Genomic DNA, 15,955 nt, shown 5'->3' on the forward strand with positions numbered 1-15,955 from the left:
GCACGAGGGATGTAGCAGTGCTGAGCAGGTGGACACAGGAATAAGTGGAGGACACCAGGGCATGTAGTTCCAAAGCTTTACTCACAGTCTGTTGTGGTACAGGTGCCCGCATCCGTGCCGTGTCCTCCGGGTCAGGAGCTCAGCCAACTTCCAGGCAAGATGAAGTACTCCTTTCCAACACTCCGCCAACATATGTGCCTTTTCTGAACGTCTCCCTTGTTGCGCCTATAGTGAAGTACTCACAGTACTGAGTTACACTGGAGTTCCTCCTGTCAGATGTTCCTATGAACTCTACTTGTACGGCAGACAGCTGTAGCCTGCTTCGGGGACTCCTTACTACCTAGTCCCGGCTCACTCACGATGCTGTTGTGCCCCCAAGTCTTGTGTGGGAATAAAGTGGTGACGTCCTGTGTGCGCGGGACGCGAGTCGGGGTATGTGACCTGGGTCTGGACGGGACTATTTGCACATTCATGGGTAATTAATCCTCACTATTCCTTCTTTTATAATGCACTATATGATGCATATGTGGTGTTATGGCACTTTATGGATATGGGGCAGTCACAGTACTGGAAATGTTAGTTCACCCTTACAATGTACTATATGAAGCATATGAGGCGGTATAGTGTTTAATACATACAAGGCAGTCATAGTACTGTAGATGTTAATTTATTTGATCTCACTATTTTGTCTGGCACATGTTTTGGATGGATATGAGATCTGTATACAATGATATTTTTATCTGTACATGTGTCTTAACTTTGTCCTGTATCTTTTGGTCATTTTTTTGACCTTTGGATTTAGTCACATGATTAATAAATGAACCCATGTAATTTATTTGATGGGTATTTCATGTAACTTTTGTACAACATTTGGTTATTAAAAAAACATTTTTGATATAATTTTTTGGCAACTTATACTCTTTGTTTCTCCTTGTTTATAGTTCTATTCCTCCGGTGTCTGCTGCAGGACCATTAGTATCCATACAACCTCGGGGACTGGACCCCGGCCTTGCTCTGTGAACTTGGGAAGGGTTCTCCTCTAACCCTAATCCTTAGTCCTCCTCTCCTTACGTTCCGTACAATCTTTTCCTTCTAATGGAGAGTCAGGCTTTCTATAATGTCTCTTTCCTGTGCCAGCGGACCCAGGTCACTGAGGTCGGCTGCAGCACTTCATTCCATCCATCCCATTCCGGGGATCTTCTCTCCTCCTCTGACTCTGTCAGACTGACCAAATCCTAAAAACTTCCCGCTCTTTTGAGTGCAAACTAAACTCCACCCGCCTCCCAGCACGTTTCGTGTTCGAAGCAGGGAGCCACCAAAGGTGCTTTGCTACACTCCAAGCAGGGAGCCACCCGTGGTGCTTTGCTACACTACTTTGTGGTGTGGGGGTGCCAGTTTTGGAGTGTGGTCAGGTGTCTCCACCTTACCTGGATGGTGGGGTACCACACCTCAGGAGGAGGTGCAGTACCTCTGTGGCGACTGAACCCTCAGGGGAGCCATATAATACTAACGGCCCCATACACATGAGATCAGAGTTGGCTGAACGGTCATTTGGCAGACGGCGATCTCTCCCGACTCCCCCATACACACAAATATTCCATCTTTCCTGTGGTCTGTATGAGAGAGTCGCCTCCAGACTCCTCTAGAGGAGGATTATCTACAGGAAGAACAAACGGATTATCCTCTGAAATTCAGGATGCCGGATCCTTCTCTGCCCTGACATCATCTGTCGGGAGGCCCCCAAATACATTATATGGTCTGCCAAACCCCCCGAAATCAGTGCTTTCATGGAGCTTTAGTCTAATATGTATGGGGGGTTATAAGGTAACTTATTGGACGCTGCCTCTGGCCCGGCCTAATAGACCTTCATACATTGCAGCCCAGACCCCATTATTAGGCATGTAAGTATCGGAGTAACTAGGCCGCCCCATACTATCGAGTACTTGGAGGCGGGGGGCATTCAGCTGAACTCTGTCACACCTTCTTAGATGCCATGTTTGCTTTTCACATCAGCAAGTGGTTAAACTGTCAGGGTTTTTGTGCAGCCTCATCTGTGCCGTCCCTGCGGTGTACATCTATGTTCTGGGGTACAAAAAGATTAATTTCTTTTTAATAAATGTTTAACATGTCAAAAATTATAAAATGTGTCTTCTGCTTTTTTGTTATTTTTTTCTTCTTACAAGAATTGTTGGAGCCAATTTTTCTTTAGAAACATTTTAATATCGGCTTTTTCTGGAATTTTCCTGTAATATAGGAAAGCCTAAGGCCAGAAATAAACCCCATAAATCACTGTACATGGAGACTTTGGGATCAGATCATTTCTGTCCGCGTTGATTGTGGAAACTAAAAATCTTTTATAAAAGCCTCAAACTTCTGTGTGTGACTCAGAGCTGAGATCTAACGTGATAGAAGATTCCAGTGCGGGGAAGACGGGAAACCTTCATATAGATGGCCGGTGGGGATGGAGGCAGTGACCGACTCTGGCCACATCTGTCTCTAGAGCCGTAGTAGAAGATGAAGATGTCGTCCTCATCATGAAGGAGTTATTTCTCATGTCGCGTGTAATGAATATCTCCTGCAGTATTGCTAATGCCGATTCCAGTGTCGGTAATGAGAGGAGAATTAGCGTTATGGAAGATGAGTCTATGAGGAACGTGTTCAGCTGCCGACTCCGAGGAGGAAACTGCTTGTTGTCTGTGGCCTAAATATATAGGTTATATAGCGCCAACATATTCCGCAGCGCTTTACAGTTTAACAGTTTCAAAACACAAGTCATAAGTAACAACGTTAACAATACAATAATTAAAGTAAAATAAGCCGTCCCTGCTGGTGAGAGCTTACAATCTACAATGAGGTGGGGGAGATACAGAGTACAGGTGTGTATTTACAATGATGTATTTACAATGATGGTCCAGCCATCTTGAGAAGGTGGGGGACAGAGATAGTGAATGGGCTACATACTCACACTTGCACATAAAATGACTTTGATTAGTGAACGTGATAGGCTGCTCTGAATAGATGTGTTTTGAGAGAGCGCCTAAAACTGTGGAAATTGTGGATAGTCCTAATTTCTTGAGGTAGAGCATTCCAGAGGATTGGCGCAGCGCGGGAGAAGTCTTGGAGTCGGGAGTGGGAGGCGTGGATTAGTGCAGAGGTTAGTTGAAAGTCTTTTGCAGAGCGCAGCGATCGGCTAGGCCAATAGACGGAAATGAGGGAGGAGATGTAGGGAGGTGCCGCACTGTGGAGAGCTTTGTGGGTGAGAACAAGTACTTTGAATTGGACCCTATAATGAATGGGGAGCCAATGTAAGGACTGGCGAAGAGCGGACGCGTCTGAGTACCGATTAGCCAGATAGATGACCCTGGCTGCTGCATTAAGTATGGAAGGGAGAGGGGAAAGTCGAGTAGCGGGGAGGCCAATTAATATAGCGTTGCAGTAGTCCAGGCAGGAGTGGAACAGAGTGACAATGAGGGTTTTCGTTGTTTCCCTGGTGAGAAAAGGGTGGATTCTAGAGATGTTCTTTAGGTGTAAGCGGCAAGAGCGGGCAAGACATTGCATATGGGATGTGAAGGAGAGGTTGGTGTCAAACATAACACCCAGACAGTGCGCCTGCTGCCAGGGTGTTATTATGGTGTCACCCACGGAGAGGGAAATGACAGATTTAGGGAGGTTAGTAGATGGCGGGAGCAGAAGAAGTTCAGTTTTTGATAGGTTAAGTTTCAGAGAGCGGACATGACGTTGGAGACTGCGGACAGACAGTCACTGGCATTCTGTAGTACAGCGGGGGTAAGGTCAGGGGATGACATATATAGTTGTGTATCATCAGCATAAAGATGGTACTGAAAGCCAAATCTGCTGATGGTCTGTCCAATTGGGGCCGTGTAGAGAGAGAAGAGAAGGGGGCCAAAGACTGAGCCCTGAGGTACCCCGACAGCGAGAGGAAGAGGAGATGACGTGGAGCCAGCAAACAAAACACTGAAGGAGCGGTCAGAGAGATAGGAAGAGAACCAGGAGAGAGCGATGTCCTTAATGCCTAGTGACTGGAGCCTATGGAGTAGGAAACGGTGGTCAACAGTGTCGAAAGCTGCAGAAAGGTCGAGAAGAAAGAGCAGAGAGTGTTCACCGTTACATTTTTCTGTCAGAAAGTCATTGGTCACTTTGATGAGTGCAGTTTCAGTCGAATGTAGGGGTCGGAAGCCAGACTGTGAAGGGTCTAGGAGGGAGTGAGTGGAGAGGTAACGGGTAAGGTGGCAGTAGACTAGGCGCTCCAAGAGTTTAGAGATGAAGGGGAGATTGGAGACTGGTCTGTAGTTGTTTGTGCAGGATGGGTCAAGAGCAGGTTTCTTTAATAATGGAGTAATGATAGAGTGTTTGAAGGAGGATGGGAAAATGCCTGAGGAGAGGGAGAGATTAAAGATTGTAGTTAGGTGAGTTGTGACGACTGGAGAGAGAGACTGGAGGAGTTGTGAGGGAATGGGGTCGGTAGTGCATGTTGTTGGGCGAGAAGAAGAGAGGAGTCTGGAGACTTCTTCTTCTGTGATGGGATCAAATGTGGAAAGTGAGCCAGGGGAAATGCAATTAGGGATGGGAGTCACAGCACTTGGTGGTTGGGAGCGGATGTCCTGACGGATATTATCTATTTTCTCTATAAAATGGGAGGCCAGGTCATTTGCACAAATGTCTGAGATAGGAGCTTCTGCTTTTGGCCTGAGGAGGGAGTGAAAAGTGTCAAAAAGTTTCTTGGGGTTGTTGGCTAATGAGGAAATCAGGGTGGTGAAGTAGGTCTGTTTGGCAAGGTGAAGGGCAGAGTTGTAGGTTCTTAACATAAATTTGAAGTGGATGAAGTCTTCTGCTGTGCGGGTTTTTCTCCATCGGCGTTCAGCACTCCCAGAGCATCGCTGGATAAATTGAGTTTGCGATGTGAGCCAGGGCTGTTTTACTCTGTTTGGAGGTTCTGAGGGTGAGGGGCGCTACCTGGTCAAGGGTGGTTGTAAGAGTGTGTTGTAGTGATGAACAGCCAGATCAGGACAGGAAAAAGCCGAGATTGGGGACAGGGAAGATTGTAGGGAGTCTGAAAGTGTCTGAGGGTTAATGGCTTGTAGATTTCTGAATGTGTGATAGGTAGGAGTGTGCTGGGGTGGGCGAGGATTTGTGAGCGTGAAGGAGAGAATGTTGTGGTCAGAGAGGGGAAGTGGTGAGTTATTTAGGTAGGAGATTGAGCAAAGCCGGACAAAGACCAGGTCAAGGGTGTTACCGTCTTTGTGTGTCTCAGAGGTTGAGAGCTGTGAGAGGCCGAGAGAGGTGGTTAGTGAAAGAAGCTTGGATGCAGATGTGGAAGTAGGGCTGTTAATGGGGATGTTGAAGTCTCCCAGGATAAGAGTTGGTAGTTCTGAGGACTTGAAGTGCGGCAACCAGGCTGAAAAGTGGTCAAGGAAGTGGGTGGGTGAACCTGGGGGCCGGTATATGACCGCTACTCTGAGGGAGAGGGGACGGAAGAGCCTGAAGGTATGGACCTCAAAAGAAGGGAATGAGAGTGATGGAACTGAGGGGATGTCAGGGAACAAAACTAAACCCTGTAAAATAATAAATCTCCTCATATGTTTCCCTTATTATCTCCAGTAATTGTATTATTACAAAGGATTCTTATGATGTTACATCGGCTCATCATCTTCTCATTCAGGTCTCTACAATATTGGATCCTCTCAGGGAAGATCTTCTACAAAAGAAAATTTTCCTTATTTACCCATCAAGGATGGATATGGACAGAGACAAGATGGTGGAGAGGATATTACACCACACCCTAGAGAACCTCTTCCGTCTCACTGAAGAGGTGAGAGATTCTGATGACGTCACATTGCATCATTCTCATCTGTGGGAATAACAAATGTACAGAACTGGAGAGGTGAGGACACTGGAAATGTCTGTAGTGAGATTTATTAACGTGTCTTTCCATTACCAGGATTACACAGTGGTGAAGAAGACCTCTAGTGATCGCTGTCAGGATCCTATGTCTGAGGGATGGAGAAGACCCCTGAGCCCAATCACAGGGCCTCTACCTCACCCCCTGATCCATGTGGACCTCAATGACCAGAAGATCCTAGAACTCATCTACAAGATGATGGAGCTGCTGACTGGAGAGGTGACACTGCTGGGAATACTGGGACATTATACAGTAACACTATGAAGGGATCGGGGGGATGACGGTATCATTGTGTGTGTCAGGTTCCTATAAGGTGTCAGGATGTCGCTGTCTATTTCTCCATGGAGGAGTGGGAGTATTTAGAAGGACACAGAGATCTGTACAAGACCGTCATAATGGAGGTTCCCCAGCCCCTCACATCACCAGGTAATAGACAGGACTAAATACACACAGCCTTTAATTATCTGTATGTAGAGAATGAATTCAGTCCCTGTATGTGTTTCCTCCAGATCTATCCAGTAAGAGGACAACACCAGAGAGATGTCCCCGTCCTCTTCTTCCACAGGACTGTAACCAAGAAGATCCCAGTGCTCCTCAGGATCATCAGGTAGATGGAGAGAAGGTGTCAGGAGATCTCCCCTATGATGTGTAGACGGCTGTGAAGGTCTTTTGATCAGTCTTGTTTTATCCACCAGTATTATATGTTTTATACTTGTGTAATGAGAACGGTGGGGATGGCACGATTAGAGCTGATCATAGATGGGACTTTTCCATCTGTCAGTGACTTTTACAATATTTGTTTCAGGGTGAAGATCTGACCCATATTAATACTACAGAGACATATGTGGGAGATGATGAGTGGTGTAAAGAGGAGATTCCCACATATGACTACCCAGGTGAGTAGTAACCATTGAATGCTGAGAAGTCACAGATTCTTCTCAGTCACCGGCTGTGGCTGCTTTATCGGTGGTGTAGTCCGGCCATATTACCATGATCACCATTTTGCCTCTAGACCACAACATTCTCCTCCACCCAAAACTGTTCAAATGACTTTGGGCATTGAAAGCCCTTTTCTATAGAACTTACAACCTGGAGGATCCACCTACCCCCTGGTATTAGTGTGAGGATGATCCCTTAAAGAGAGATCTATATGATTGCTTGCACCTGACCCAATATAGGCCGAGTGCGCTTTTAAAGAGTCACACTGAACACAGAGTTAGATGTCTACTCCTTTCTCAGCAAAGGCTTGCACACAACTGAAGTTTATTTTCAAGACAAAGAGACAGGAAATGGGTGTCACACAATCATCTGAGTAGCCAGTGTCAGTCTATGATAGGTCCATTTCAACTTCACTTCCATATATGGTATCCAGTATCTCAGCTTCTGCATTCCAAGGATTCCTTCCAAGGTGTCTGAAGACACAGACGCCATCTTGGTACACCATATCTGAACTGACCTATATAAGGTTTAATAATTGATTTCATTAGCCATTCTCTCCTTCACATTAGGAGAAGCTGAACCGTTACTTGCTCAGATCTGTAAACTATAAAGCCAAATGACAGCGAACGTAGAATGTGCTGACAAGTTAGAAAATCACTTGAAGAAAGGTATTATGATGGGCCTGTAACAGAAAGCAGAGCGTAATGATGCTGTTGGCTTCCTGAACCCTGAGATCTTATCGGATGAATCTTCTCTCCATTCTGTGCTGCTGAATGTCTCATGGTCCCTACAAGACCAGGTCCAGTCTTTCTGGCCAAACTTCCCTTTTATGAGCTGCCCCAGTAAATGTGCAGTGAGGCCAAGTGTGAATTTCTGTACAATAACAGCAGAGTTTCCCTTTATCCTGACTTTTCAATTTGTATTAAAACCAACTAACTTCAAGGAGGATTGTAATAATCTACAGGGCAAACATTCCACCTGTGCCTTGATATATCTCTAAGCTGTTCCTGGCTGATGGCTGTAATATACATTTATTCACGCCTGCAGGCAGGGCCGTATTTAGAGTTTGTGCTGCCCTAGGCACTTTTCGTGCTGCTCCCCCATTGGCGAGTATGACTAATGCAGACACTGTCGGCAGTGACTTGGGATACTTTCACATCAGCGAGTTTCGCCATTCACATCAGATCCATCAGTGGATTTAATAGCGCAATATCAATGAATAAATATTATTCTTAATATTATGTCCCAATACCAGGATCTGAGGATCTTCTGTTTCGAGGTCACGAGCTCTCTGATGTAATGTTGCTGCCTGTCTCTCTGTCTTCCTCTTTTGACACTGCAGTGTGGTGGTCAAGAAAACTAACTGGTTAACAGCAAGAAGTATGGTGCCCTGTACTAACTGAACTATAAACTATCCACATACCATGTCCAGCAGACATTGGAGGATTACCCGTATATACTGGAGTATAATCCGACCCGAGTATAAGCCGACCCCCCTAATTTTGCCACAAAAAACTGGGAAAACTTATTGACTGGAGTATAAGCCTAGGGTGGAAAATGCAGCAGCTACTGGTAAATTTCAAAAATAAAAATAGATACTAATAAAAGTAAAATTAATTGAGACATCAGTAGGTTAAATGTTATTGAATATCCATATTGAATCAGGAGCCCCATATAATGCTCCATACAGTTCATGATGGCCCCATAAGATGCTCCATACAAAATGCACCCCATATAATGCTGCACAGAGGTTAACAATGGCCCCATAAGATGCTCCATAGAATAATATGCCCCATATGCTGCTCCATAAAGGTTATGGCCCCATAAGACGTTCCATAGATTATGCCCCATATGTTGCCTCATAAAATGCTCCATAGAATAGGCCCAATAAGATGCTCCATCGAATATATCCCCATATGCTGCCCCCATAAGATGCTCCATCGAATATGTTTCCATATGCTGCCCCCATAAGATGCTCCACTAAATATGCCCCCATATGCTGCCCCCATAAGATGCTCCACTGAATATGCCCCCATATGCTGCCCCCATGAGATGCTCCACTGAATATGCCCCCATATGCTGCCCCCATATGATGCTCCACTGAATATGCCCCCATATGCTGCCTCCATAAGATGCTCCACTGAATATGCCCCCACATGCTGCCCCATAAGATGCTCCACTGAATATGCCGCCTCCATAAGATGCTCCTTTGAATATTCCCCCATACTATGCTCCACTGAATATGCCCCCATATGATGCTCCACTGAATATGTCCCCATATGCTGCCTCCATTAGATGCTCCACTGAATATGCCCCCATATGATGCTCCACTGAATATGCCCCCATATGCTGCCTCCATAAGATGCTCCATTGAAAATGCCCCATATGATGCTCCACTGAATATGCCCCCATGAGATGCTCCACTGAATATGCCCCCATATGCTGCCTCCATAAAATGCTCCATTGAATATGCCCCCATATGATGCTCCACTGAATATGCCCCCATGAGATGCTCCACTGAATATGCCCCCATATGATGCTCCATGAATATGCCCCCATATGCTGCCTCCATAAGATGCTCCACTGAATATGCCCCCCCTATATTCTGCCCCCATAAGATGCTTCACTGAATCTAACCCCATATGTTGCCCCATATAAGATGCTACACTGAATATGCCCTCATATGCTGCCCCATAAGATGCTCCACTGAATATGCCCCCATAGGATGCTCCACTGAATATGCCCCCATATGCTGCCTCCATAAGATGCTCCATTGAATATGCCCTCATATGCTGCCCCCATAAGATGCTCCACTGAATATTCCCCCATATGCTGCCCCCATAAGATGCTCCATTGAATATGCCCCCATAAGATGCTCCATTGAATATGCCCCCATATGATGCTCAACTGAATATGCCCCAATATGCTGCCTCCATAAGATGCTCCACTGAATATGCCCACATATGATGCTCCACTGAATATGCCCCCATAAGATGCTCCACTGAATATGCCCCCATATGCTGCCCCCATATGATGCTCCATTGAATATGCCCCCATATGCTGCCCCCATAAGATGCTCCATTGAATATGCCCCCATATGCTGCCCCCCATAAGATGCTCCATTGAATATGCCCCCATATGCTGCCCCCATAAGATGCTCCATAGATTATGCCCCCATATGCTGCCCACATAAGATGCCCCATAGATTATGCCCCCCATATATTGCTGCTGCCGCTACTGCAGGTATTAGAAAAAAAAACTGCTCAGTCTCCCCCCGGCACTCATTAAAACCCCCTGCTCATTCCTGTCCCCGCTGCTGTCTCCCCTCGGCACTCATCCCCCCCATTCCTCTACCCGCTGCTCAGTCTCCCCCCGGCCCCCATTCTCCCCCTGGCACTCATTTCCCCCTCATTCCTCTCCCCGCTGCTCAGTCTCACCAGGCCCCCCATTCTCCCCCTGGATCATTTATTGCCCCCCCTGGTGCTCATCCCCCCCTCCCCCGTTGCTCAGTCTTCCCCCGGCCCCATTCTGCTCATCCCCCCTCCCCCGCTGCTCAGTCTTCCCCCGGCCCCCATTCCCCCGCCGGATCATTTATTGCCGGCCCCGCTGCTCAGTCTTCCCCCCGGCCCCCATTCTTCCCCCAGATCATTTATTGCCCCCCCACCCCGCTGCCCATTCTCCCCCTGGCACTCATTTCCCCCTCATTCCTCTCCCGCTGCTCAGTCTCACCAGGCCCCCATTCTCCCCCCTGGATCAATTATTGCCCCCCCGCCCCGCTGCTCAGTCTTCCCCCCGGCCCCCATTCTCCCCTCGGATCATTTATTGCCCCCCCGGCCCCGCTGCTCAGTCTTCCCCTCGGCCCACATTCTCCCCCTGGCACTCATTTCCTCCTCATTCCTCTTCCGCTGCTCAGTCTCGCCAGGCCCCTCATTCTCCCCCCTGGATCATTTATTGCACCCCCGGCACTCATCCCCCCTCCCCCCGCTGCTCAGTCTTCCCTCCAGCCCCCCATTTCTCCCCGGATCATTTATTACCCCCCCTGGCACTCATCCCCCCTCCCCCGCTGCTCAGTCTTCCCCACGGCCCCCATTCTCCCCCCGGATCATTTATTGCCCCCCCGCCCCACTGCTCAGTCTTCTCCCCCGGCCCCCATTCACCCCTCGGATCATTTATTGCCCCCCACCCCTTCCAGCTCACCTGCTGCTGTTGTCCTGGCGCGGTCTGGTCCCTGCTCCTGCGGCTGCATCAATTCATGTCACGTAAGGAGGAGCCGCCGGTATCTTGAACCTCTTCCTGTCTCAGCGTGCAGTCACGTGGTGCCGCTCATTAAAACATGAATATGGGCACCACGCCTATGAGAGAGGAGTGGCGTCCATATTCATGGACCTTATTGAGCAGCACCACGTGACCGCATGCTGAGACAGGAAGAAGACAGACATCCTGGCAGCCGTGCAGAACCATCGGAGCTGCCTGCAACAGGCACCGCTGGAGCCTGGAGGAGGTGAGTATGATGGCGGGGGATGGCGCGGAGGGGGAGTGAGCGAGGATGAGGGCCGACCCCAGACCAAATTTAAAAAAAAACACTCAGGTGCCACCTCACCGCTAAGCCCCGCCCTAGGCACGGGCCCTCCAGTGCCTAATGGCCAATACGGCCCTGTGTTATGAACTCATTTTCGACTCCACCAGTTGATAGTTCCCCTCCCGTTCTCCCTCTGGTGGTGACAGGAGGTAGTGAGGTTGGTTTAAGTGGTAGTGATCTGCCACCTGATGAGGAAGATAACGATTGGATCTCTGGAGTATCAGACTGGATATAAGACAGCCGACGCCCTATCCTAGCGCTGGTGATTCAGTCTGCTTCTCAGGTCCTGGACTTCAGCTCTCTTCCAGTCTTCTCAAGTTAAGTTTGTTTTTTGCTATTGTTCTCACTTGCGCTTGTTGGTCAGTTCAGTTTCTTGTGTGGTCAGCCTGCCCCTGCTGGGGCTATGCTGAATTTCCACTCCTATGTATCAGTATTTGCCAAGCTACTTTTTGTCCCTTATTGGATTGGCCTCTTTTTGCTCTGTCTCAGAATATTTCAGAGTGCTGATATATGTGTAGAAGTCTAGTGACTTCAGGGTTAATTTTGTTATCAGAAGTGTTAGACAATATTTTTGTAGGTTTTTTTGGCAGATTGCAGACAGTGTCTTTCCTTTCCTGTCCTGTTTAGTTAGCCGGGCCCCATCGTTTGCTCAGCCTATTTTCCTGCCTTTGTTTGTAATTTCATCTTGTTTCACCGTCAATACATGTGGGGGGCTGTCTTTCCTTTGGGGTCTGATCTGGGGCAGTTAGTATTCCTCTTTTCCTGCTTTAGGCTTATGTAGCTCTCCGGTTGTGACAAGGCATCTAGGAACATCGTAGGTCCGCTCCACGACTGCTGCTAGTTGTGCGGTTAAGTTCAGGGATCTGCAATCTGCATAGTTACCAACTTCTCTGGTTTTCGGAGACTTAGCTTGTTGTTTATTATTTCCTCCTCGGTGACCCATTCATAACAGCCCTGCCTGCAGGAGATGTGTTGGCATGGCTCGAGCCCTGGTTTCATGGATTCACTCCACGTCATAAATTACATTGTTTTTGATCCTAAGGAATTGAGATTACTGCACAATCTCTCCTGAAATGGTAGCAATATTATTTTCTCTAATCTTCTGGTCAGAATTCATAGTAGCTCCAATGGTCCACCATAAATGAGTGCAACTCTGGTTTACTGTTGTTTAACCTTTGTTTAACCTTTATTTGTAGATTTCAGTAAATGACATTCTTGTGCTCTGGGGCGGGGCTGTGGGTGGGGCTTGGATGGGCTGTAGGAGGGGCTTTATGTGGTGTTCTGATTACATAGTCATCTGTATTGGCTTATGACAGGTCGCTGACCCCTCACTGACCTGCCCCCCATTATTATATAATAGCATTGATATTATTGTTGATAATGCCTATAATATTGTAGCTATTGTGAGGCTTAGAAAAAAAATTACATTCAGCAAAATGACACCAGTGGCCTCTGTCCACTAGCCTCTATCTCTTGTGCAGGCGCCATCATCGTTGGTGTCATTTTGCTGGATGTAATTTTTTTTCTAAGCCTCACAATAGTCACAATATTATAGACATTGTCAGGAAAAGGGGTTGTATGACATTTGGCCAGCACACGGCTATCACATGGGCCGGGGGCTTATCTTAGTTATCCCACCACTGCCGCAATGTGATGAAAAACAACAAGCTAGTCTTCACCTATCAATTTACCTCATGGGGGTTTATTTTAGTTATCCCACCACTGCCAACAATGAGTTACAAACTGCTGGGATTTATGTATATCGCACTTTCCAGTTCCGCTTTGGAACTTGTAGCTCTCAGGTGCCCCCTTTACCCTCAGGTCAGTCAGGGAACTGCACCTAGGATAATTAGTTGCCTAACGGGCTACTTGTTGAGCACTGGCTAGTAGGCCCACTGCAGCAAGGGAATTATAAAGGCTCTGGCTGCAGCCAGACAATCAGCTTATAAAACCCCTTCCGTCACTGCCAGCTAGCCAACCTAATCCAAAGCACACTTCGTTGTCACCAGCTTGTGATTTCTCTATCAATATTTCAATTAAAGGGGTACGAAGGCAACCCAAATTAGTAGCATAATCAACTTCAGGCACGTATGAATTCGTCATAGAGCAAGGAGATACGGAGCTAGTAATTTTATATTTTTCTCCCAAAAGTTAGGCAGTGTTTACAGAAGATATAAAGATTTTACAATATGAGACAATTAAATTATGTACAAAGCAATTACAAATAAAAAAGAGGATTAACAGAAGAAAAGAGGCACTTGCATGTTACTTAGATCATTTCAGTCAAAACCTTGCTGGTGGGAGGTGCCAGACGTCACCATGCATTGAGGGGTCTGGATGCAGCAGTTTCCCAGGCTAAATTGAGGGTTGTCCTGACTGAAAGTGACTTATACCCCTGGACTTCTGACATCACTAAAGGGGCTGGCTTGTGGCGGTGCTCCCCCTGCTTTCAGAGTTACAATCTGGCAAAGAAAACTATAATAATCATATCTTGCAGAGGGTACCTCGTATAGAAACGCGCATAGTATCTTATTCAGCTTGTCGCTGGCGTTCATTCAAAACGAAACACAAAGCATCGGGCTGCCCTTGCTGCACAGGTATCCACTTCCTCCGGATTCTGCTGAAGCTATAATTTGGAAAAACAGGCTAAATAGTCCCGTTGAGGAACATGCCAAATATGTAATTTCATATTTCTGTCACTGATTAGGTCCGAGTTATGGCCTCTTTGATATTTCCCACACATATATGAAACACATGGGCTTAGACAAAGAACATTCTTGGCTAATTAGCATTCCTTAGTGGAGAGGGGGGAACAAGAAGGAGTGAGTGAGCTGTAGTCTCAGGTTACAAGCTGTGAGTGAAGATGCAGGCATGACAGGCAATGGGAAAAGAACAGAGGGTCAAGCCCTCACAACTGGCATAGCAGATTTCAGTATGTGAATAGATAAGTCTTGAATGTTCCAGAAAATGTGATAAGGAGGGAAATCTTACATCATATTTTACATTATTGTTACACCTCCCCTTTTAGAGGGCGCTAAGGACCCAGGACCCGTCGGTACTCATCCATGCGCACCTCAGCGGGTTTGCCCCGACGGGACACCCCATCGATATTTCCATGCTCGCTGCCCTTTTCATGTTGTACGGTAAGGTCATACTGCTGGAGGGCAAGGCTCCAGCGTAGCAACCTTCCGTTGGTTCCGGACACTGTATGCAGCCAGCTCAGAGGGTTGTGGTCGATTACCATCGTGAAGGTGCGCCCGTACAGGTAGGGCTGTAAATGTTTCAGTGCCCAGACCATGGCCAGGCACTCCTTCTCAATGGTGGAGTATGCCACTTCCCTCGACCGAAGTTTCCAGCTCAGGTACAACACAGGGTGCTCTTGGTTCCCCGAGTCGACCTGGCTGAGCACAGCAACGAGGCCAAACTCGCTGGCGTCGATCTGTTTCAGGAATGGGCGACTGCTGTCAACGGCTTTCAACACTGGAGAGTTGCACATGGCCGTTTTCAATGCTCGGAAGCCGCCTCACAGGCATATGTCCAGTCGACTGTTTGGGGTAGCTTCTGCTTGGTGAGGTCCGTCAAGGGTCTTGCAAGGGCGCTATAGTCCTGTACGAACCGCCTATAGTACCTTGCAGTGCCCAAGAAGGACATCACCTGTTTCTTGGTCCTGGGGGTGGGCCAGGACATGATTGTATCCACTTTCTCCGGTTCTGAACTCATGGAACCCCCGCCTACCCGGTGTCCCAGGTAGTGGCCCTTGCTCATGCCCATTTGGCACTTTCCCGGCTTGATGGTCAGACCTGCCTGGTGAATACGCTTGAACCCTTCCTGGAGATGTTGAAGGTGTTCCTCCCAGGTGGAACTGAAGACTGCAATGTCATCCAGGTATGCCACGGCGTACTTCTCCAGTCCCTGAAGCAGGTGGTTGACCATCCACTGGAAAGTGGCAGGGGCATTTTTCATGCCGAAGAGCATGACCATGGACTCGTACTGTCCAAAGGGGGTGATAAAGGCGGATCTTTCCTGCGCCGCAGGGCTCAGGGGATTCTGCCAGTATCCCCGACTCAAATCCATGATGGATATGTATTTTGCGTTTGCCAACCGCTCAAGCAGATCTTCGATGCGCGGCATCAGGTGTGCATCAGAGGTTGTGATGTCGTTGAGCCCCCTGTAGTCCACACAGAACCGGGTGGTCCGATCCTTTTTGGGCACGAGGACTACAGGTGGGGTCCACGTGCTCTTGGACCGTTGAATCACCCCCAGCTGTAAAATCTCATCGATCTCTTGGCGAATAACCTGTTGCACCTCCTCAGAGATCTGATAAGGTGTTCGCCGTAGTGGGGCATGATTCCCTGTGTCCACCTCGTGGACTGCTAACTCAGTCCCTCCTGGTCGGTTGGAGAACACTGCCCGGAAGAGTTCCAGTGTGGTCAACAACTGCGACCGCTGGGGTACGGTTAACAAGTCGTTATCCTCCATGTCCTCGATGGACCCACCGGCCTTGGCTTGGGCCAGCA

At 47.8% G+C, this 15,955-nt stretch overlaps 1 protein-coding gene across 1 annotated transcript in view; it reads left to right on the plus strand.

The window, feature by feature from the left end:
* LOC141078112 (uncharacterized) overlaps positions 1 to 15,955 on the plus strand; it is a 53,805-nt gene that overhangs the window by 2,883 nt on the left and 34,967 nt on the right. Inside the window, 5 exon segments of the mRNA XM_073564952.1 lie at positions 5,681 to 5,830; positions 5,960 to 6,139; positions 6,223 to 6,346; positions 6,430 to 6,527; positions 6,726 to 6,816. Of these exon segments, the coding sequence (XP_073421053.1) occupies positions 5,681 to 5,830; positions 5,960 to 6,139; positions 6,223 to 6,346; positions 6,430 to 6,527; positions 6,726 to 6,816 (643 nt within the window).

Source organism: Dendrobates tinctorius, unplaced genomic scaffold (assembly GCF_039654945.1).
Source record: "Dendrobates tinctorius isolate UK_male_01 unplaced genomic scaffold, ASM3965494v1 ptg000504l, whole genome shotgun sequence".
Taxonomy (NCBI): Eukaryota; Metazoa; Chordata; class Amphibia; order Anura; family Dendrobatidae; genus Dendrobates; species Dendrobates tinctorius.